Source organism: Temnothorax nylanderi, unplaced genomic scaffold, assembly GCF_030848795.1.
Source record: "Temnothorax nylanderi isolate EJ_2023f unplaced genomic scaffold, tnyl_v1.0 TNYL_tig0461_pilon, whole genome shotgun sequence".
In the NCBI taxonomy this organism is placed as follows: domain Eukaryota; kingdom Metazoa; phylum Arthropoda; class Insecta; order Hymenoptera; family Formicidae; genus Temnothorax; species Temnothorax nylanderi.
The window spans coordinates 97,133-121,783 of NW_027249523.1; the positions used below are offsets into that span (position 1 = coordinate 97,133).

The 24,651-nt window shown below is 40.9% G+C and overlaps 2 protein-coding genes and 1 long non-coding RNA gene across 6 annotated transcripts; 1 reads left to right on the forward strand and 2 right to left on the reverse strand.

Annotated features, from left to right (window-relative positions):
• Positions 1–99: 99 nt before the first annotated feature.
• Cart (Carcinine transporter) lies at positions 100–7,726 on the reverse strand. Of its 2 annotated transcripts, XM_071722129.1 has the most exons (11): positions 7,582–7,648; positions 6,699–6,961; positions 5,747–5,926; positions 5,287–5,390; positions 4,777–4,931; positions 4,462–4,630; positions 3,765–4,013; positions 1,616–1,830; positions 1,234–1,415; positions 839–1,017; positions 100–560 (listed from the first exon to the last, which is right to left on the reverse strand). In XM_071722129.1, the coding sequence occupies exons 1-11, from the start codon at positions 7,646–7,648 to the stop codon at positions 350–352; spliced, it is 1,974 nt and encodes a 657-aa protein (XP_071578230.1). In that variant the 3' UTR covers positions 100–349. The 2 variants fall into 2 exon arrangements, with proteins under 2 accessions (XP_071578230.1, XP_071578229.1); XM_071722128.1 differs by lacking the exon at positions 6,699–6,961 and having other exon boundaries at positions 7,586–7,726.
• On the forward strand, positions 1,772–6,449 carry LOC139783008 (uncharacterized). Its single transcript, XR_011721089.1, has 4 exons — positions 1,772–1,847; positions 3,608–4,005; positions 5,674–6,174; positions 6,305–6,449. It is a non-coding gene; the product is annotated as an uncharacterized lncRNA (long non-coding RNA).
• Positions 7,727–7,775: 49 nt separating the features above from the next.
• Fs(2)ket (Importin subunit beta Fs(2)Ket) lies at positions 7,776–22,977 on the reverse strand. 3 transcript variants are annotated; one of them, XM_071722127.1, is made up of 7 exons: positions 22,698–22,977; positions 22,055–22,113; positions 21,784–21,966; positions 20,739–21,092; positions 20,477–20,626; positions 18,526–20,387; positions 7,776–7,908 (listed from the first exon to the last, which is right to left on the reverse strand). In XM_071722127.1, coding segments are annotated over exons 1-7 (2,802 nt in total). In that variant the 5' UTR covers positions 22,891–22,977; the 3' UTR covers positions 7,776–7,907. The 3 variants fall into 3 exon arrangements, with proteins under 3 accessions (XP_071578228.1, XP_071578227.1, XP_071578226.1); XM_071722126.1 differs by lacking the exon at positions 7,776–7,908 and adding an exon at positions 8,913–17,928 and having other exon boundaries at positions 22,698–22,976; XM_071722125.1 differs by lacking the exon at positions 7,776–7,908 and having other exon boundaries at positions 18,522–20,387.
• Positions 22,978–24,651: the final 1,674 nt, after the last annotated feature.

Here is a 24,651-nt window from a genome sequence, read left to right on the forward strand (position 1 = left end):
TTTTACTTTCGATGTTATTTTGCAGATTTTATTTTGATGTTTCATATCAAGAAAGAAGCTCATTAGACACGGGTGGGAATATAATTTGTTAGAATATAATTCTACTTTTTATTAAAATAGCATTTATTCGACAGAATAAGTTATTTTTTTTATTTATGTACATAGATATATACTTTTTCTTATATATAGTTTTATACATATCTCAAATATTTTATAGATCAATAATAAACAAATAAAATATAACTGTTTAATCAAATTATTAAAAAATATTAAATTTAATTGCAGAAGAAATAGGAAAAAATTCCACTTTATTTTGACTAGAACTGCACTCGGTTTAAAATGACCAGAACTAAAACCAATAAGTCATCTTCATAGTCCCGTCGGAATCGCGTTGAGTATCCATCACGCTAGATTGGCGAACCAAACGGCGAACGCTTGCCACGCTCGGCCGTTGATTCTCTTCCAAAATGGATGAAGCAAGCCTCACTTCGGGTACTTCCTGCATCTCTACTGTCTCTCGCGTTGATAAATCCTCATAAGAAGTCGCGATCGATGAGGGTCTAAAGAATACAAATTGTAATAAATCGAAAATCTATAATCACAGAAGACAGCAAAGAAAAGTACAAAAGTACATCGAGAATATTATAGAACAAGTCATCAAAATATAACTGTTAAGTCATTCACTTAATTTTCTACTAATTAATATAGTTATTATCGTATGTTATTTCATTTTAATTGATATTTTAAAAGAGAAAATTTTTGATAGATTAAAATAACTTTCTAATATTCTACGCAAGCGCAAAATATTAGTTTACTCAATTAATTGTCAAGTGCGTACTTTGTTGGAACGCAACGGATGCAATCCGCGCACGACCAATCTTTGCCAAATAACTCTCCTTCCTCAACCGTCTGTGGCAGACGGTGGTGCAATGTTTCCGGTAGTCGCAGTCCAGACAAGCCACCAATTACCGAGATCACGCCCAAAATAACTAAAGGCAACACAAGATTTTCTTTCCCCTGCAATCGTATTAGCAAACATTCAGTATATTACAAAAATCTAACTAATCAAAGATGAATGTATACATTTTATCTTTCATATTTAATAAAATAATAAATTAAATAATACATAATAGCTAAAACACTATTAGCAAATCTTGTAAAAGTATATTTTGCGGAAAATAATAAATAGGAAAGCGTTATTGAAATAAAATTCAAACATCAATTCCGACTCACGAGATATGTTACGAAGGGTATAATGATGAGTCCAAGGCCGCTTATGTATGCGGAGAAACCAATGGCAACTCCGCGTAGTTGCGTAGGATAAAGCTCCCCGGCGAAAGGGTAAATAATTAAAAATGACGCCGATATCGCAGACTTCGATATGAGAAATAGTATCAAGGTTTCCATGACAGCATCTTATATGAAAAGCGCAAAAGATAATAATTATGAAACTGACACGTCATAGCTTTTTTCTTAGTACTGCAATTCCATGCGATGTTAAGCTATAAGCTAACTCATTGCTCTCAGCAATATCGGCACGTTACACAATTAACTGATTATGTTGCCACTCTTGCTAATTAATCAAGTCATTAATTAATTGACCAGCAGTGCGTACCGGACGATAACAGCACCGTTGCAATGCACGACACTCCAGCCACGACCATGCACAGGCAAAGCGGCCATCGGCGACCCCATCGATCCATTACAACCCAACAAGCGATATAACTGGGAATCTCGATGAGGGAAGAAAACAGAAAACTCAAATGTTCTTCGTTCCCCAGAGCCGGCCCATAATAGGAAAGACCGACATACACCATGTTATTGGCAAACCTAATCGGCAATATAAAGTAAAGATCTATTCATTCATATGAGATTTTTATAAATTATTGTACTGTGTCTGAACATCAAAGTGTTTTAATTAGAAGCAAATTCACATTCAATATAAATTACAACTATTTACAACTTTCTACAATATTCTAAAAATATTTTTATGATTAAATGTAAGATATAAACAAAGTATACTTGTCCCACTCTAACTTATACTGCATCAGTGTGCACTAGTTTAGCAGTGCAGGAATAGAAACAGATCTTATTGAAAGTTGTAGATTTCAGCATAGCCTGATGTAAAAATGTCGAACATGTCGCATATTTAGTATGTTTATCCAGTGAGAAGGTTGATGTCGAATCGACGTCAATTCAACGTCGATTCACCGGAAACTCATCGACATCGAAATTAACATAAAAAATCAGCTGATTTCAATCAAATTGTTTTGGCATCAAGAGTTGCTTCTTTCTAAGTTACCTGTGTTCAAAACTCTAAAAATTTTGTCTAAAATTAAGAGACTACCCAGGTAGCAAGACTCGTCATTTTGACGTCAATTGACGTCAAAAGTCTGTCATTTTGACGTCTTTTGACGTCATTTGACGTCAAAATGACGAGTGCTTGCTACCTGGGTAATGGCCGGTATTCATAGTCGGATCTTATTTCAAGACCGTCTTAAGTTATGTCTTAAGACGCTAAAGCCCCTTGCACAATGTCAGGCAACAGGCAATAGGAACAGGGAATAGAAATCAGAAATCATGTATAAATACATGTATAAATACAGAATAAACAGTGACACAGGCAATAGACACAGAGTTTCCGTCACGTTGGAAATTCTGTGCCTATTGCCTGTTGCCAACCAATCATAGTATTCGAATTTTTTAGGTTGTAATTAACGATTTTTTTTGTTATTTCCTGTTCCTATTGCCTGTTGCCTGGCATTGTGCAAGAGGCTTAATACGGCTATGCGATTGGTTCATGACATTTTAAGATTCAACTTAAGACGGACTTGAATATAAGAATCGACTATGAATATCGGCCTGTCACCATATGAGAGTATGCATAGTCATCGGTTCGATATCGATCGACATCGAATCGATGACTATCTGCATACTATATGGTGATAGTCTCTTAATTTTAGACAAAATTTTTAGAGTTTTGAACACACGTAACTTAGAAAGAAGCAACTTAATGCCAAAACAATTTGATTGAAATCGGCTGATTTTCAATGTCAAATTCGATGTCGATAAGTCATCGATTCGATATCGAATAGATGACCGACATCAATTTTGTAAGAAATATATATATATATATATATATATATATATATATATATATATATAATGAGCCGACCCTATTAAGAGCTGACACCTTCCGTACGTCTGCTAACAATAAGTGTAACATATATAGACAATACGAAACGTCTTCATCAATCAATGTTGTAGCACAGTGCGGAAGGTGACTGACTCAAGAGCCAGGGGTTTCAGGTTCAAATCCAGCGGTGGTAAGCAAATTTTCTAAGTACAATATAAATTTATTTAATTAAGCTTGCACGTAATCAAGATTTTCAGCAATAAAATAATGTTTAACGAGAGAATTTAAGTAAATTTTATATTTTATTTTGTAGTATATCTAACCAATAAACTTTAATCTATTAGTTTTTTTTTTTTTTAATTAATTACAAAGATCAAGGTTCGCAACATAAACCTATGTGAGATATAAAATATTAAAATATTGCAAAAAAATCGTGAATAAGTCAAACGAGAGTTGTTTCTTTTTTCTAAGAATAATATTATCTGAAATAAGCCTAATACGGTAAGCAAAATCCAGAAGAAAACCAGCCAGGCAAAACTGGCAAAGGGCAGGAATTATTGATACGTGAATTTATCGTGCTTTTGGCGACTTGTGAAATCGATAGATGCGCTTGTGCACTTTGACTTACCAGTTTAAAGTGATAAGACACGTCTTGAGACGCATATTTGGCGATTTGAAGAGCGAGAGCACACCGGGACCGATCCGTAATCTCTCCTCCTCGCTCTTCGACCTCGACATCGTCATACGCTGACGGAGCTTCTGCGTGAACGATACCGGAAGTTCTTTGCCATTTACGCGAGCCAAAGTTTCAAGAATGTCATTAGCTTCGCTTAGGCGACCCTTCGCTAATAACCACCGCGGTGACTCCGGTAAGAACCTATAATAATCTCTTATCTTTCACATGGATACTTGCATGTATATGTATATGTATGCGCACGCGACAAAAAGGCAAATTAAGATTATTTCAAAATAACTCATTTCGACGTCAACTTAACGATAACGTACGTTTTTTTTTTATGTATTCACTGTGTGTTGTTATGACATTTCGTTGATACGAATTTTAAAGCGCTCGTTTAATTATATCTCACACCTAAGAACATTTATTAATGTAGGTTGATGACTGATAAATATTAATAGATGTAAATCAGATATAAACAGATATGCTCTGAAACTAATTACTCAATTCACGCGAGATTCAAAAAGAGATGTCTCATTCTGCAAATATAATGCTCATGAAACGCAAATGCAATTAACATTGTAATTTATGTAATCTCTCATTATATCCTCATTATATTTGTCAATGACAACGTTAATTGTTCACTCACCACCAGTAGAAGAAGTATATCAGAAAAGGCGCACTCGTAGTTATCGCGAGCGTTCGCCAATCGCGTATCAAATAGGTGACACCTGCCAGCATGCAAAGGCCCATTGTATAAAAGGTGCAAGTCATAACTGTCACGAATGAACGGTAATTTGGACCGACCAGCTCCAAAGCTACGGAAATTAATTTATAATAAATCCAAAATTTAACTACAAATGTCAACAAAGCTAAGATAAAATCCTAATATTAGATCGATACATTAATCTTCGATTAATCTCAGGTACAAAGTACAAATTTATTGTAAAATTTTAATGCTCACATATAATAAAAGGTATCTGATAAATCGCTGGTATTGTCAGACCAACGACAAAGCGCGTGGAGGCCCAAGTCCAAAAATTGTTTGAGATTGCTGTTAGAAAGCCGCCAATTATTAATGTCGCCAAGCACGTGAAGAAAGATAATCTCCGGCCAATTCTGTCCAACAAGATAAATAGACTGCTATTTATTAACATCACTAACATGTAAAAAAAGGTGATTTTTCGCCGATTCTCGACAAAACAAAATCCAGCACAATATATCAATACATACGAAATAAAATAAAATACAAGATAGATAAATCGGTGCCAAAATAAATTTATTAAAACAAATGGGAAAAATATTTTAATAAATCTTTATATTTGTCCAAAAAAAAACAGAAAAACAGTATGTTCTAATTTAAAAAATTACATTCTAATTAAAAAATATTATATGAGTACCTATTAAATTTAAATCTGTAAACGCAGAAGAACTAAATTTTAATGAAAATAAAATCGACCGAATTCTAAATTACCTGTCATTTAATGTACCGAACAAATATACTCCTATAGGGCCTCCTGCATTAAGGGCCACTAAACCAATTGTTGGATAGATCGCACGATCGCACACAAGATCAAACTGTAACATGTTATAATTACATATTATAGTTTTTTAATATAGTAATGTACAGCATCTGGTCAAAATTTTTTGTTTCTTTTGTAAAAGAGAAATTTGTTCTTATTTTTTAAATTTCCTCAAACGAAATATCTATACGTATACTCGTAAAAAAAATCGTATATTTGTAATTGTATTTTCTATCAAAAGCGAATTAAATTGTGTACCAAAACTGTAAAATTTAGTTTACTTCTAGAAATGTGTTATGCTGATAAATTTATTAATTTATAAATAAATTTTATTGCAGACTGGATGCTCGCTGCAGCGAACGACAGATGACAAAAGCTGTACGGTTTTTCGGTACAATTAGGCGAACGTACATCGATGACGATGGACGACGTTATCTCCGAGGTTTCGTATTCCCAGCCATGATCGCAGGGCACGACAGACCACGACGCGTTGGGCACGGGCAAGTACGTTGCCACGACGGAATAGTTCTCCATCGTCGTCGTCCAGTCGATATCGTATCGCGTGCACTGGCTATACGTCTCGTTGTCATCCTGCTTTCACATGACATCTTTTAGCGCCGGATCATGCGACATCGCATGAATAATATATTCGCTACGAAACTGTAAGACGGGATCGATCCTACCGAATTGCAGCCGACCGCGTGAAACAAACGGCAGTCGCTACCAGAATCTATTCGCCCCAGAATTAACGCATTCTACTTGGACTGGTACAAAATTGCACGTATACAACGATGCGTTTGCTGGAATTGACTTTTCCAACTGCTTCTGCCGCAGTCAAGGTAAGAGTAAACTAGAAATCCAGAATTAGCTCGCTCTGTCTAGCACGAGTTTCTAAGTACTAATTAAACAACTCAATTTGCAACTAAATTACGTACGACGCGATTAATCAAGTGAATTACATGTGTACAGAGACAGGAAAACTTAAGTCATCACGGGGAGAACGCAACGTTAAAAGTAAGAGGAATACACCAACGGAATTATAATTATCATATCTAGCGCTAAGGTCCAGTTTCACAAGTGTCGGTTAACTTTTAACCTTAGATTAACTCACTCTTCGTCTCCTTCTAACGTCCCCCTTAGAAAGAGACGAAGAGTGAGTTAATCTAAGGTTAAAAGTTAGCCGACACTTGTGAAACTGGGCTTAAATAATAGGATATGGCGTGATAAGCCGCAGTTGAAGCGGAAGCGACTCAAAACGCATCAACATATAATCGGCGTCACCCTCTCTGCGGATCGACCTACAAAAAGCAGCGTTTGCATCTACAAGATATCGACACGACATCTTTCACACCATCGACTGCACCTGGCTCGCGGGAATGGCGAGGCGTCTTCTACGAGCAACGTCCATGTTCTCCAAACCCGGCACCTTGCACCAATGCGACGGCGTGTCCGCCATGAACAATTGATTGAAGGCACAAAAACCGCACGGCAAACACGCCGGCAAGCAGACCAGCCACAGCAACTGCTTCTGATAACGACCGAACTCGCCAACAATCGGCAAAAGATCGTCGAGATCGAAGTCGCCCTGCGAGACATTTCGTGCAGAGCAGCGACCAAATAGCGCTTCTAATTATAGAAAATATCCTATCGCTATCATTTTTATCGTCGGCTACACATTCCCTGAGCAATCTGAAGTTAATTGGCATTTTTTTACTTTTAACAGTACTTAGTTTGAAAGAATTGGAGACTTAATGTTAAAACTACAAAAATTTGAGGACAAAATTAATCGAGAGATATTTAAAATCGAATTGTTATCATCATTTGTCTGTTATAGTTTAATTTGCATAATTTTGAAAGATTATATGAATCAATCACGTCTCTCGATATTTTCATTAAGGCATAAACATGGCAAGATTCGTCTAAGAATCTATAATTCAAATTTCAGTGGAGCAAATTAGTAATAAAACATTGATGTCCGCTGAAACTTTTCACTTTTATCTAGATTCATTTCGGATATTATAAAATTATTGTCATGTTTCATGAAACACTTATTTAATCATGAGCTAAAGAGTACGAAAGTATGTAAATAAGCTTGACGTTATCATTTCGATAATTAGCGAACGAAGAGTTAAATCAATTTTAACGCTATATTCAATATTAAATTTCGCTTCCATGGATTCGGCTCGTAATCGAAATGAAAGTCGAAGAGACATCCTTCGAGGACGCAGCCGACAAAAAAATTATACTTACGTCATCCTCCGCGACCCTGGCATTGTCGGCCCGCGTCGAGCCACTATCGTCCTGTCGCTCCATTTCGGTGAACTTCGACCTCGTCCCACGTTACCGAAAGCCCCGATGATACCTTACAAAGGCGTCACGTGACCTGCATTAGCCTCCATCCGTGGGTGATTCGACCGATGCGAAGCGCGTTGCATCGTCTCTTGCCCCCGTCTCTCCCTCCGTAATAAAAGCGCAAGAGTGAGCGTCTCTCTTTCTCGTGTCGTGGACTCACAAAAGTGCACCATGCACCTCAACGATTTCAGCACCGACGGCGATTCGCCGCGCTGCGACTTCTATTAACAGGACACGGGTCCAAAATACAAGAACACCAGTGAATTCGAGTATTCTTCAGTTGCCGAGTTTAATTTTTTATTTTTAATTTGATACTTTTGCAATTTCGAGATTTATCGGTAATACCTAAAGTAGATTCGTAATCCTCTCGTCCAGTTTTCACGTTTAATATTCAAAAGATACGAAACTTGTGTGACGAGTTTTAATTTTTCAAAAGTTTACGATAGAAAAAAAAGATATAATTACTTTTTCCACAATCAGGATTCACAACAGATCATGAAGATTGATGAATGATTTACGAGAGCTGTGAAACACGAATTGCAAACGTCGATCGTGCTTCTCTCGTATATATTTGATGCACCAAATATATTAAGTCGCGTAGATCTCTCTCACATTAGAAAAACGCGATACTTATGATTTATTGTAAATAATAATAACACTGACAGCGCTTGATCAGCTGCACGCGCACGTTTGCACTATCCGAAAGATCCATCGGAAATGCGACGGACGGGTGGTTAATCTGTGACGCGGGCTGTGCCCTTCTAATTCAATTAGATTAAAGGTATTTAGAAAAGATTAAGAATAACGCTGACACGCGCATGCTGTTACGAACGCACGATGCAGCGATCTGATCGCCACTTCATCCCCGCTCCTTCCAGATAGATGCGATTTTTTTGTTTAAAAAAATTTCGTCGCGATGCGAATTGTTAATTTCGTTGAAAAAGATCCTCAGTTTATTTAATTGTATAATATTGAATTATCTGGCGAGCGTAAGAAAATAATCTGAGCCGACGATACTTACGGAACATACTAAAAATAGGGGTTGAAATCGAGAAAGAAAATTTTAATTTCTCCAAAAACACTCTTGCGAACAAAAAGTAAAAAATACGCGATAGGTGTAATACGAAATACGCGGAGGCGTACGAAAAAGGGCGGTGACACATATTGGCTGTGCTTGATGGTACTTGAGCGACGACTGTATGGTAATAATGGCATCCATCGCGGGTTAGATTTCAAATGAAATTTATTTTCGGGCCATCATGTTTTTCATGAGAGAAAAGGGAAACTATGAAATAAAAATAGGAAGCAATTCGCAATTTCTGCCGATTGAATCTCGTTTCGTATCTCTCGATATTCGCATTCCATGGACACGCGAGCGCTTCTCCCGCGTTTTGAAGCTCGCTCGTGTCCGTTGGAAAGGCAAATTAAATCGGTGAATAAACAGCAGTCGAAATGACTCGATATTATATGGCACTGTCGCTTGGCGATTCGTATAATCTTGTCTCTTGCACTCATCGGTACAGTCAGCCACATTAATGTCTTAAGTGATATGCAAATCGAATTGTTCCTGTGCGATGCAACGTGGACGATACGCCCCGCGTACATCGAGGACGTGCGAGCGCTGAAGAGAAACGTCTTCGCGGTTCTTTTTTCGCGATATTTCTTCGTGTAAGAGGCCTTGTGTCAGGCCACTAATCGAGCGATCATTAATGTGACCAATTATACGCTAGACACACTTCCCGAAGAATCGTCCCCCAGTCATTCCACGATCGCTCTGGCACTCACGTAAGCGATGTAGCCGAAGTCACATTGTCGTTGTCAATTATAAATCACCACAGGAAACACAATCCTCGCAAGCACCACACGACTGACACGAAAACGAATAGGAATAAAACGATTAACGCGGTGCATTTGGTTCTTGCACCACGTGGACATGCCGCACCCTCTCCCACTGAAGTCCGATTAGCTCCTCGCGACCGTCGGAGGAGCGAAAAAGCAAGTGAGAGAAAAAGGGACCGGTATTCTTTAAAGATCGGATCATAATTACAGCGATTTGGAACGTCCACTCTTCTAATTTTTGGACACGCCGTTGAGACAACAATTACATGAGAAATAGAGAAATGAGATTTTGATATTTTTGTAGATGAAAGAGATCCTTCGAAAAGACGGAGAACACTTTGCACGAATCCAAAACTTAGACGGAGTAGACAGTAATTTTGTACTATTCTATATTATCAATTTCCCGAAACTGTAAACCAAACATTAACTGTTCTCAAATTAAATTTGAAACGCGTGGAACTCTACAAACGTTACGTATTATCTTCATTCACTTGGCTCTCTAGAATTTCAGGATTTACTTAACGTTAAATGAAATTCCCGAGTAAATGCTCCGCACAGTCTGAGATATTTATGGAGCTTCGTTGAAATTTTAGCTCCGCATTCATTTTGTCAAGATATCCCAATCACGCGATATCCAAATATTTAATTGCTACCCTATATACGTTGATTGCCATGATGTGCTGTCGCAAGAATATCTTGCGACAAGAACGTCTTTACGTCGTGATACATAACATTTAGTTAACGTTGCAGCCGGTCGATCGTAAACTCACGCTACATTAAATCCGCTTTACGTTCCCTTGAAATATATAAAACAAAATCTCTTCTGTAACATCACATTTCTCGAAATAGCGCAATTCCATTTCTTTTTTAAATTATTCATCCGTCAGAAAACGATAGATATTCGCAAGGCGCGAACAAATTTGGTGCTTCTTTTCCCTTAGCTCGATACCGATCGCAGATGCAAAAAGGGGCATCGAGTTGAGCAAATGGTTAATGATTTACGTCCGATCTGGGTCACGCCGTACGAAAAATCGGCGATCGGACTGTACCCCTCGCATCGCGAGAGTAGGCCGTAATATATTTATTTTTTTTTTTTTTGCTCATCGTCTGTCGGCGCTTTTATCGCGGTACGAAGGAGCCTTATCCTACAGAGATCGGCGGATCGAGTGCCAGGAGGTTTTGCTTGGAGGAGAGGGTGGAGCAACACGACGGGCAGGCGGACGTCCAACATTCAGAATCGTCCCCTTTTATTTTCATCTCTCGTTTCACCCACGCATATATAGGTCGCCCAGAAACACATTTTCTTCCCATCACGCGTCAATTATAATTAGCTCGATCCGATCGCTTCTCTCGATCGGCAGCAGCACTCGGCACTCTCTCTCTCTCGCGCAGCGCAGACGTCATTCACGCACGCAGCTTTTTTTGTTTAATTTTTTTCTTTTTTTTTTAATTAGTTCGCCCACTTCGTCGCGACGGTGACGTCACTTTCGGCATCTTGCTCCCCCCGGGAAAACGTCGTGGATCGTAGGGAGTGTCTCGGCGAGGTCATTTTTAACGAGACCGATGGCGGTAGGTATCGCGGCGATTTTGCGGAAGCGAGAGATCCACCGAATTTGATCTAAACCCACGACAGACGCGATTTCCTTTATTGCACTACTGCACTATTGGAATTTTCGTTCGGCATAATATGTATATAACAATTAATTACTATGAAACACGTGATTCTTAATTGACGGATTGCAGCATCGTTAATTCTCTCCGGAAGTGGCGTTCGCTTGCGACGTGACGAAAAGACTTCAATTGCAATTTCTTGCAAATTAAAGTGCGACTGGTTCACCAGATAGGATACTCTCCTTCGGCAACATCGTCGAGAAGCAAAGGGAAACGAAAATAGAAAATGCTCGCTTTCCCTACGATGCACTCGTCGCCACCGCCGCGGCGCGGTTTCAAGCATCGAACAACAGATCTACGCGTTGGGCTCGTGTTTCGCGACTCGATTGTTAAAAAATATTATCGAAAATATTGTCTCGTACGTACAAGGACACCGCAGGCGGAAGGCGAGTCGCGAGTACGCTCGCGAGCCCGCGGGATCACTTGAAAACTTCGAAAAAACAGCGCTTGTTCCAACCGCTTTTGATGCAAGGTGGTTGCTTTAACGATCTAATTTTTAAAAATCCCGTCAAAAATGTACTTTAAATTAAAAAAATACCGAATTGAATTTAAGATACGACGGCAGTTGTGAAGAGAGAAAGATGAAAAACATGTATAGTCAATCTTCCTCTTTTTTAGCATTTCTTTTTTAAATACTCTACTGTTAAAATTTTTTGCTCCAAAAATACATCAGTATATTAGCTATATATAGAGATCAGTATTAATCATTATAGAGATCACGTTTCCCCGGGGAAATTTTCCATTGATCCCGCAGGCCGACAGGCGGCGCGATCCGGCCCGCCTCGCGATACAAAATTTATATTTACTTTTACATATTTGCTTGGCCTTCTGTTTCTCCATGCATCGACGATCCGTTCTCACTTCTCGAACGTGACGCCGCGATTCACGACGAATCACGAGCCAACCCACATTATCATCAACATCCTCATCATTATTATCATCCTCAACATCAACATCAACATCAACATCAGCACAGCATCAATTATTATCATCATCACCATCTTCTCTCTCTCTTTCTCTCTCCGATCCGCTCCATCAGTCATCATCGACGCATCCCTAATAAACTTCCTTACTTACTTCACAGCGCACATCATCACTGATACAGCGTAATGCACACGACTTTTAAATATACTACGTAAAATACGCTCATATCACGTACGTTCGCTCTAGTAAGCATCGCACCCACTCTAGGAGTCTCGACGATGAAAAGGCTAAACAACTAATTAGTCGACAAGATAAATCGCTCTCTGTCGTGCTATTATAAGTTTCCCCCAGGCTGGCTTCGCGTGCCGACGAGAAATTCCCCGGTCTCGTCACGCATCGAGGACCCTCCTTCAAGGACGTGTTATGTCGCTTCCTCGAGATCGTCACGAAAACGTCGTTACGGCGGAAAAAATCTATTGTAAAGTAAACGTATAGGCTTTGCGCGCGTTACACACTTTTCCGATGGCTTACGGTCTACGGTGATCCTCTCACAGAGCGGCGTCGGAGTCCGATAATTTCTTTTTTCACGTTGAATTAACACCTACCGTGTTAATCCTCTCCTATCACTTTTAAGAAATCTTTGGCATACGAATTTTTGGAATATACACATATATAGACTTCTCTTGTTGCACGGATCATCCGAAGCTCTGTTAAAAGAACCTTAAATTCTCCTGGTAATAAGCTAGAGGTAAGAAAGATAGGTCTCCTGGTAAGAAAGATAGGGGGTTGGTTAAGAAATGTCTATAGTCTACGGGATAAAGGATTAAGGTTGTTCGTCCGACGAGGACATCAGTACTCGTTATACGAAGCCAGCCTGACGGAAGCACGGTACTCGAGAGCAGGGTTTTTTCCTCTGGCCACGATCCCGACGTGTGCGTTTCAGGCTCGATCAGGTTGTCGAGGTAGAGGAGAAAGAGAAGAAGAGCTTCGATCGTAGGATATGCTAGGATCAGGATCGTCCGCCAGAGTTTTTTTTTCGTCCCTGCGATCGACGAAAGAGGATCGCGAAAAGGTCGCGAGGACCGTGCTCCCTTCAGGGCAGAATGTCGACTCCACGCACACGAGAGTCTCTCTCCAAAAATCACAGTCACATATATATCTATTATTTTTTCTTTTTTTGTATTTTTGTATCTTTTGTCACTTCTGTATCTCGTCGCTTTGTCTCCTACATACTCTCTCTCTCTTTCTTTCTGTTTCTCTCACTCTCTCTCACTCTCTTTCTCTCTCTCTTACATCGCAAATCTTTGATTCATTCGTTTAATAGCGATTTCACGCTTCACTCTCGCACCTAACTTTCTCTCTTCTGCCTTTTTCCCCTTATCGGCAAATTCGGCGACGCAATTCGCGGCGATTTCGCGGAAGGCTCGAGATGATCTTTTTGAGAACAAACTAACGATTAAGTATTATAGTAAATGAATATAATAAAACTTTTAACATACACAGTAAAAAATTATGTGTCAATGGAAGTCCACTCTCAATTTTGTGTTAAAATAACTCATTTATCGTGTTATTTTTGACATTTAGAAATGTTATAAATGTCGATATAACATTTCTAAATGTCAAAAATAACACGATGAATGAGTTATTTTAACACAAAATTGAGAGTGGACTTCCATTGACACAAAATTTTTTACTGTGTAGCGATCGAAGCGATAATTACGCGTTTAATCATATTTTTAACCTTCGATAGTTCTCAATATTTGATCAACGATTTTTGACACTTGAATATATAATAACCATAATTTAATCGAGTTTAAAGAGAAGAATATTTCTATCTTACAAAATTTTCCTATTGTTCAATAAATTAAATTATATAAATTTGTTTTTTAAATTTTTTAAATTTAAAGCAATTAACTTTTTATTACAAAAAATGTATATATGTCAATATTAGTAGTAGTAGAAAAATGAAAAAAATTAATTAAGCTATTTGTATTTTGAGATCATATGATTTCTTTGTTAATGATAATAAAACTCTAGATATGTACATTGATGACTAATTAGTCAATAACCCGACTGATTCCCAGAATCATCGTTACGATTTCGTAGTTTAGCACCAGATTCTAAGAGAACGATCGATCTCAGCACCAAAATCGGGACGCTGCGAATTACGGTGACCGTCACACACAGAAATTGCAAAAACTCTCGATCGCGAATAAGAAGAATAGGCGGGCAATCGAGTTCTTTGCAAGATACGGAAAGACACGCACCGCTGTCCTCTCCGTTGTGGCACTCTCATTCTCATTCTTTCTTCTTTTCTCTCTCTCTCTTTCTCTCTCTCTCTTTCTCTCTATTTATCTAATCTCTGCTAAATGGAATGTATAAAAGAAAAGAATAACTCGCGTCTCTTTACCGAATCTATCGCGATTACGGGACTCGCTATCGATCGCGATTGTTAATTAACCGCTATCGATGATCGTATTAAAATGGCAAATTATTAAGATAATTGCGGCGAAATTTGCGGTATTTAGGGCATCGCATTTCGACAAGAGTAATCAATTTTCTGATAAACATAAAAAAATGAGAAAAATAAATAACCATTAAAATACTTAACGAATTCATATGTCAGAATTGCTTCATTGGTGCCACAAATTTGATATTATTATAGTTTATTAACTAAAAGAAAAAAGAATATTACATATATAATTTGATAGGTTTTTGAAAATCACGGGCTATTTGACAAATAGCATAATTACCTTAAAATATATGTACAGAATGGCTCGAATAAATATTGCCACAAGCTCAAAATGTTTTCCTGTGTTTTCGCAAGAAGTTTTATTTTGTAATTTATGAAAGATCTCATTTCATCTTAGAAAAATAGTTTAGCCTTCTCTTAGAGAAATAGCTTCAATAAATGTATATATATATATATATATATATTTATGTATATATATCTCTCACATTATTAAACTTTGATATTAACTTGATAGACTTCAAGCCGGCGATTAAATGCTTTCTTACTTGGTTATTTACAATTTGGCAATATTCTTACAATCGAAGATAGTATTATCATTATCATCGATACTGAATCTAATAGATACGTGGATTAAGAAAATCGAATTAACACATGTACACCTCTTAAACAAACGATAAAAACCAAGAGATCATTTTTTTTCTAGAATTTGTGCGAGTTAAGTATCTAAAAATATTTCTCGTAAAAACCCAGGGCTACGAAATACCGTGGCAACACTTATGCGGAACAATATATTAATCAATGTATCACGTGTTATGTGCAAAATAATCCATATAAATATAAAAGTTCTTTGAGCGCGTGTTAAAAATGCATTGGTTTCGTCGACGAGCGATTAAGATTACGAGTTTTGATTTTCGGAGACGCAAAGATGAATCAGCGAAACATAATCTACGCGGCATTTTCATCGCGTTATTCATCGGTGCCGAAATATCTGAAATCGTATATTATATACGTCTCCGCGCCGGAGTATTTGTCAAAACACGTTTGCCCCGCGTTTGATAAGTTCGAAAAACTAGAGATTTTCCTACGCTATCTCCCTCTCGCACTCCGAAAATCACGACAAGAGTGTAAGTAAGGATGTATAAAGGTATATATATATGAACGCGAAGTCGCTAGAAAATACTCAAATTACGAAAAGAAGGATCCGCTGGCGAAAGCATTTGGAATGCATGGCACTACCGCAGACACGTTTCTCGACGACAATGACGAACGACGTGACGTAACTCCGTATTGTGTTATTAGCGATGTCGCTAAAAATCGCGGGCCACGATTCTCAGGAAAGATTCGCGGGGAGACTTCGCGACTTGTACGGAACGAACTCGCAATGACGATTCGCGATCGGCACGGCACTGACTATTCGTCATCAAGGACGCGGTATAAACGGAGGTAGAGATACAGGATACTTGAGACATCCCGGTCGTGCGTGGTGGAGGGGCTCGTCGCGGGCTCGCGCAAATCGAAGCGCGCGGCTTCATCGCGCGAACTTAGATTTCTACGAAAGAAATTCACCGGGCCCACCTCTCTCCTCAGGCTACGACTCCAGGCTACGTCAATTATCCGTTTGACAGAACTCGACCGATTTAAACGCGATCACGGTACCTCCTCAAAGTTTTATCCGCGAAGAGAGACAGCCCCGTCGTGCAAACGCGGGCGAACGACGGGCGCTCCTGTGACGGTGACACGCGGCCAGGAAGACGATCTCTCACTCAAAACAGATCTCGAGCGGCTCAGACGTCTCACGAATAGGAGAGAAGGAAGAAACGAGTGTTTAAAAAATGTCTGGACAAGCCGTGCAGCGTTGTTCCAAATGGCAGTGCGAAAAGCTCCTCGTCTGCGACGCCACTCGTGTGTACCATGATCGCGCGAAACACTCGGCCGGCTACTAAAGAGGACTTACATGATATCGAGGTGGGGGAGTATAAGGGGAGAGAGTTTGAGGAAATTGGAGATTTGTTCTTGAGCATACGAGATCATTTGCTCCTAACGGACGTTCAGGCCGGACGAGGACTTCGGTACAACTAAATTCATTTGTGCCATCAAAATATTAACTTTAATTATCCAATCAACAGCAAACAGACATTCACATACGGGGAAAAAGTAACATACGCATCTCATCTCAGCGGATCACACAAAGTTCTTGCGCAACATGATCGGATCAAGGGGGCATCAAGTTGCGTTCTGTAATCTTTACGACCTTTCATACTCAGTCTCTCTCTTTCTCTCTCTCGCTTTCTCCTACGCTGTCCATTCAAGCTTCCTGTTGCTTAGGAAAGTGATACTCTCTTTCTTACGCGGATAAATTCGGCGCGGTTCTATATAAGCACTTGACAGCTAAAAACCGCGATTCAAAATTTGATTCACGTCGTTGAGAAGCTCGGTGCGAGCTTTACAACGAGTCAACGGCGAGTCACTATAAATAAAAGACTCTCGTATTTTTTTTCATTCTCTCTCTCTCTCACACACACACACGCACGCACGCACACATACGCATACACATATACACATTATTACATGATACATTTTACTACATCTTTCATTCGTTCTATCATGCTATCACTTTATTTCAAAAATTCTCCCTGAGTCTCTCGCTCTCTCTCTCTCTCTCTCTCACTCTCCCTCACTCATATATATGTACGTTGTCCATCCACCTCACTTGATGTTCCTGTCGCGCTCTCTCGCATCTTCTTCCGTTCATTTATCTCACTGCTCACGATAATCGTTCATCGAAGTTGTCCTCTCTCTCGTTCTTTCTCTCTTCTTGGGCTATAATATCTCAATCACGCGGATGAAAGCCGCAGGCTCGTTTATACCAGGCATACTTGCAATCAGAATCTTTCTCTCTTTCGCTCTCTCTCTTCTCAGCAGACTTTTCACTTGGCCTTGACTCATTCATCGGCAACATCCACTTGCACTCCTCGTCATCCGTTGTCGGCATCCGGCGGACAGGTATTTATTTTTCCATTTTTTTGTATTCTCTCTTTGTCTCTCGCGCTCTCTCTCTTTCTCTCATTCTCGCTTTCTCTCGCTCTCTCGCTTTCTCGCTAAAAATGTCTTTCTCTCGGATCATATGGGATCGACACCGATATATTATATCGATAAAATACCGTCGCCAGATAGGGACACGTGCAGACTCATCACCCCATCTCGTCATCATCGCTTTGGAACTCACGCACATCCATCAACTCGCATCCGCACCATCCAATCTTGTTGTCTTTGTATTGTGTTTGATAGCTTTCTAGTCAAATCAAATTGCACGACAGTACAACCGTGGGGTGATCTGTAAACAACAAAAGCGAGCCAAATATCAGTCACCGTCGCTCATCGGTGCTCGTTTCTTTGCGGAGAGGGGGAGTTTCGGGCGTTTCAAATCGCGTACGCGGAGAATCCGAGGGACAGAAAACAACGCTACGATAGAAAATAGTGCATTCCTGTCGACATTGAAGTAATTCTTCAATGCCTTCATATGCTCACGTGCGCACACTCTCTCTCTCTCTTTCTTTCACTCTCTCTATCTTCCGCCCTCCCCCTTCTCTCTTTCCTCTAACAATTCTATCCTAACTACATCCTATCCTCACTATAAAAAGCTCGCCAGTTTAAAACTTAGCAATACCAAAGAATGTACGATGATATAGTAATTGAATATGCATGATAAAGACGAAGTGCGGTAAAGCGCAAGAAGAGGCGCAACAAAAGTAACGAAGACAAATCTCGTCCCTCTAACGGGATATGTGAACTGAGGTACAAACTCAAAATAAAATGCAGTGTTAATGCATCGCGCGTTGATTAAAGTGAGCTAAAATCGCATCGAGAACTCTGCGAATTAAGGCACGGCGTTGTAAACGAGTCGAGAGAAATAATATGAAAAGGTACTCACCAACTGGACGTAGCGTTGGCAGCAGTCTTGAGCTTTCGAATCTCTTTCGCAGCCCAGCTCGCCAGCTGTTTAGTTTTATGGGTGCGCGACTTCCTGCCCTTGGCTAGCAAATCATTGAGCGGATCGGTCTCCACCATGGGTAGCAGCTTGGTTCCGAATACCATAACGAGATCGCCTAGCAGGCCTACCGCGGCCGACACATTACCCTCGGAATGTTCGCGGTCCTGTGCTATCGAGGTGATGAATTGTATGATAAACGGAACGTGCGGCTCGATAAGGGCGATAGCGGCGTCCGGACAGCTATTCGCATCACCGCGGAGACCTTGAACTATGCCAGTGTAAGCTTCGAGCACGCCCTCGCGCAACTCGTTTAGATAATCGATCATATCGTAATCGCTTCTATCGACATTAGCCTGCGATGCCTGCACCAATGTTTGCAATACAACATCTAGGTATTTCTTGAATTCCGGTCCGATACTCATGGCGATATCACCGAAGGCCGAAAAAATTTGTGGTTTAACCGAACGATGAACGGCGTTATTGCTGAGGTTCTCCAACAACAGAGTCATAATTTCGTCGCAATAAGGAAGCATCTTGCCTTTGAGTGCACGACAGATATCACCGGTGAGACCAACCGCCGCGCAGCACACCTGATATTCGGCATAGTTCTTCAAGCCGAGACAGAGGTAAGGCTTGAACGCCTCCATGTACTTCAGGAAACCCTCGCCCAACACTTCAACCAGGGTCGAGACAGCCATGAGCGCGTCCTCCTGCACACCGCCCGATTTGCAGGAGTTTGAGCTAAACATGGCCAGCAAAGCGGTCATTATCACATCGGATATCTGCGGAGCGTCCTCCGGGGTAACCTTACGTAATACGGACTGTAAAGTCGCACAAAGCAACGATTGCAAATCGTTGTATTGGGCGCGATCTGAATGGCTCTGTATGTGCGATTCCATCTGCAATACCTGTTGCAGTCGTTCGAGTATCACCATCGTAGTTTTCTGTACGGTCACGTAACAATCGCGCGGTGAATTCTTCACCATCTCCATGAGAGCCTCATAGGCAGCGGATCTCAAATTCGCTTGAGCCCCATCCGGTCGATCGGTAGTCTCCAAAAGTCGTTGAATGATAAAATCGAAGTATTGTGACATGCAGTACGTTTCTGGTTGATTGCCGTCTTCGCTTGCCTCAGCCGACTCGTAGCTCGCTTCTGCTAATCCTGTAAATGCCCAGCATACATTGGCAGCGACGCGCGGTTCCGCCTTCAATCCGGTCACCAAAGACTCCAGCAATGGTTTCAGATAAGTTTCGTTGATTGCGGCATCTGGAATCATCTCGCATATGCGACCAAACGTCCATGCAGCGGTATCGCGGACGACTACGCTGTTATCGTACATCAGCTCGATGAGAGTGGGCATGGCTTGTTCCACTAACGGTTTCAACGTGGCAGGCTCTAAACCACCGAGAATCGAACCGAACGCCATCAAAGCCGCATCTCTGTACCTCCAGTCGGGACTCTTAATATTATCCTTGACAAAAGGAAGAACGAATGGAACAATGGCTTCTTCGCAGCAGGAGGATAGCAACATTAAGCAAACTCCAGCAGCTTTCGAAGGATTCCAGTCATCTTCATCATCAAACTCTTCTTGCTTAGTTAATTTTTTCATCAATACCGGTACCAAGTATTGTAAAGCACCCTTAGCATAGTGCCGCGAGACTTTTAGCGGTGGACGACCTCCTTCCGATGCCTCTCCTTCTTCCATTGACAAGTCAACCTCCTCGTCAGACACGTTCGACCAGAATTCTATTCCTTGAAGTGCTACTTCATCGATGTCGGATTTCATCGCTTCTAAAGTAATCTGTAATAAAAATTCCACTAGTAATTTTAGACATGCGCTATATTTAATATTTTGGCAGGACAATTAAAATAACTGTAAATGATACTTACAGGAAACAGTGCTGGAGCCATATATGGTTCCATGTATTGATAGTATAGTGACATAATTTTCACAAGACACTGTAACGCAGCTACTCTGATTTGAGTATTGGTAGATTGAGTGGCTTCACACACAACTTCCATTATGAAGTTTCGTTCCGTCTATACATAGGGTTAAAACATATAATGTCACAACATTAGTTACTTATTGCACAAATCATATCGCAGTCGTGCACGAAAGCGATATATTCGCGTCAATGATACAAACACTAACCTCTTTCTCAAAGTTTCCTTTGGTAAATTCCAAGGAATTATACAGGGCGCTCGTAGCCGCTAGTCGAACGTGATTTGACGTGCTGGAACCTTTCATACCGTGAATGATAGCAGTAAGAATCTCGTTTGATTGTGAGACTAGCACTTCGCTCTCGATTTCTTGGCAGATATATCCGATAGTCTCTAGAGTAGCCTCCTTCATCATCTCGGTACTGGACGAGTTGACAACATTATTGACTAACAATGGAATTAATTCGCTCCATTGTCCCACTGACAACTCGGCAACAGCAACATAAGCGACGCATTGTGCTGCGGAACTTGGCCTATTGTTTTCCGTTCCCAACGCTCCTAAAATCTGTAAAAATAAATGCATGAAGAACTCTATCATGCGTGAAAAAGAATAATTACCGAATATACTTAGCATGTCCTTAAATCCATTTTTTGACAGTGATAAATTTTTATAATAATTATTATTAAGTATTTTAAATTTCCATTTTAGAATTTTACTTTTTGAGAGTTAAACTGTTATAAAAATCTATATTAAAAAATATTTTGAACAGATAAAGTAAGATACATAAAGATAAAATTTAGAATAAGAGTTAAGATAAAAATGAGTGAAGATAAAAGTGATAAAGTAAAAATATTTCTGCTTTGTACTTGGAGTAATATACATTTTGGAAGGGTAAAAACCACAGTGGTGTAAGTCAAATTTTTTAAAATATTTTCTCGTATGCATAGATGCAATCTGTACAATATATAAATTGCATCTATGCACACGAGAAAATATTTTAAAGAATTTGACTTACACCACTGTGGTTCTTACCCCTCCATTTATAACAAAGGAATGTCGTCTCTACGTAAAATCAGGTAAGGCCCGTTTTTTTGTCTGAGCTCCTTGCACGGTTAATTTTTTCTCTTTTCCTCTCCAACATGAAAAGAAAAAGAGGAAAGATGAACCATGCAAGAAGTTCAGCTAAAAAGAACAGGTTTACAAATTGAAATGCTAATAATACAAGAAAATGCGATAAATATGTAACCCTCCTTACATTTTTCTTGATATATTCCCTCGTTTCAACAGGAATGGTAAGCCAGCGTTGCTGGTACTGGAACTTCATGTCAGGATCCTTGGAGGTAAGTTGGTTTTTGAGCTGTAGACCCGCTGCCATGCGGGCGACGGGGCTCGCGCCGACTGTGACCAGCACGGCGCTGAGTCGTTGCACGAATTCATGCTAAAACAGACATACCACCGAATATTGCAATCGAACACCGCTCCTCACATTATTGTCGCAAAATCCCATGGTGGCAAAATTTACTCACGAGATTGGTTTCGGCCGCCTGCTGCAGGAAAGTCTGTGCTGCCACGAGCTCATTCTTGTCTGAAAATGCGACAGGGACATGTTACAATCGCGCGCCCACAATTAACATTAAAGAATATCGTTACCGCGCCGGGAATCGCGGAAAACCGTAGGTTAGACGAGCGCGAGGCGCCTCGCGATGCGTGTCGCGCCAATGCGTGCGAATACGAGGCAACCGTCACACGGGACAATACTTTTCCGGCGGCGAACAAAGCGCCTAGCAACAGCACGACGGGGCGCGATATCGCGCGTAACAGCGTGCGCGAAATGGCTCGCGGTCCCGTCCGCGAAACGACGACGGACGGCACCGCCGCCGGAAGAGCCGAGGGCGGCGAACCGCCCGCGAGCCGAGCACGTTGCGACAAATTCGCCGAGAACGGCGACGCGCACGCGGTTCGCTCTCGCGTGCTCCGAGATCGCCATCACCGCGGCCGCCGCCGCCGCCGCTGCCGCCGCCGCCGCTACGACCGTCGGAGCAGCCGTCGCGACGAAGCGTCGCGTTTCGCGTTTCGACGAGAGGACGCCTGGATGGAGAAGAGCCGCCGGTCCTTGTGACGTCGCCGCCGCGGCGGCGGCGCGACTCCGACGAGAGACGACAGACTCACCCGACGAGACGGTCCTCTCGAGGACCTGGATCAGCTGCAACGTCGTCGGGTCCATCTGCATGGCTAACGGCGGATCGCTCACTCTCTCGTTTACAGCGTGATACGTCACAGTTCCCGCGACTCGACGCGAGGGGATGTTAAACGTCTGCTCCCTGATGCGAAAGTTCTCGTCACGACCGGCGGATATCCACATGTAGCCACCACCGACTCAACTGCCTTCGACGTTCCCCCCACTCTGCCGTCCACTTCCTGTGCCTGGCGCGGCGCGCGGCTGGCGGCGGCGGCCCGATCCTCGTCCTGTCTCCTTCGCTCCCGCCGTGGACGCCGGGCAGATTTATCGCTCTCTCTCCCTCGCTCTTTCTCTCTATGTGCTCCGCGTAGTTCGCGTTCCCTTCGCACACAACGTGCGGCGCAGGAATACCCGGCACTCCCGGCAGCCTTTGATATTCTCGCGCCCGCTAAGGACGAATCGCGGGCACGCCGACGCACGAAAAATACAGCCAGCCGCCGACGAGCGAAGCGAAATCGACACGACGATCGTCCACGGACACGAAACCACCGTCGCGTCTCTCCACCGCGATCGTATCGTGTTTTTCCGCGAGGCGAACTACTTTTTCGTCGCGCGCGATGCGTACATCGCGCATGCGTTCGCCGCTGCGCGCGCGCCACCTGGCACTGCTGGCGAGCAATCGCATTGGTCTGCATTGGTCGCGCCGCGCGTCCATTGCGCAAGATTGACCGTTGGTGGGTCTTTTGACGTTGTGGAAGATTTGAAATAAATGTTTCGCGCGTGCCCCGACTTTTCTTTATTCACGGTACGTCGCTTGATTTACGGACGTTCGCTAGGATCTCTGTCTATAAACTTTTGTTTTGTATATACAGAAACGTTGCAGCAATCCGCTCGTGAAAAGTTAAATAAGGAACACTTGGAAATAGATTCGACGTTGCAATGGTATATTTGATATATATCTGTTTCGAAACGTCCAGCAGGAGAAAAATTGTCGAATCATTTTCTTACTTAATTTTGACACAGGTATTTATTATAAATCTCCCCTCCCATTTCTTTTCTTCTCCAATTCATAGTCTCTAAAAGTGATATTTTATCTCGTGCTAAAATTTTTTGTTAGACGTACTACAATACATTCGAATCAATTAAAAAAAAATTGCGAAAAATGTTACGAAAGTTGTATCTCACTGCAAAATTGAAATATTGCGTGCATTTTTCATTGCAGGGTTACGGCAACATTAAAAAGTACGCCTTCGAAAAGATTTTAACATCCTTGTGACCTACTTAATGTTATTGTGTGCATGTTTCATTATTAATGAATATTTTTTAATGATAAACTGTTAAACAAAGTTGAAATGAGGTCTTGCTCAAATAAAGTGCTCCAACACCTAGTGACTGCGATGTGTCTGTAAATGGAGCGAAAATTTATCGGCGCACCATTGCTTGATGCAGTTCCTTCAGAAAGGTACGTGACTGCAAGTTATGTATATACTATCTTATATCTATCATTTTTGCTAAGAAACTCGAAACCGAAACTTGGCCCAATAACTGGCTCTCTGTCGTTAAGGAGAAACTGGCCAATCTCATAGTGATAATTTTACAACACCGATAATCCATATGATTACAAATGTCAAGGGCGCAATAACTTTGTCCCTTGCTACTTAAAATGTAATCGAAAAGGAAGAATATATATGATTACGTATATTGTCTCAATAAATCGCGTATCTCTATTTAAAAAATATAGTAGTATCAAAAACTGATAAAAAGATTCTTAGCTATAATTGTCGTCATTTGTCATTTAATTGACGTTTATCACCGACATGTACGATAAAATACTTACCACAATTTTTATTTAAGCTTCATTTATTAATATTTTGAGGTCTTTTCATTCCCTTATTTGAATATATCTTTACTTGCATATAGAAAAACGTATTCTAAAAATAAAAC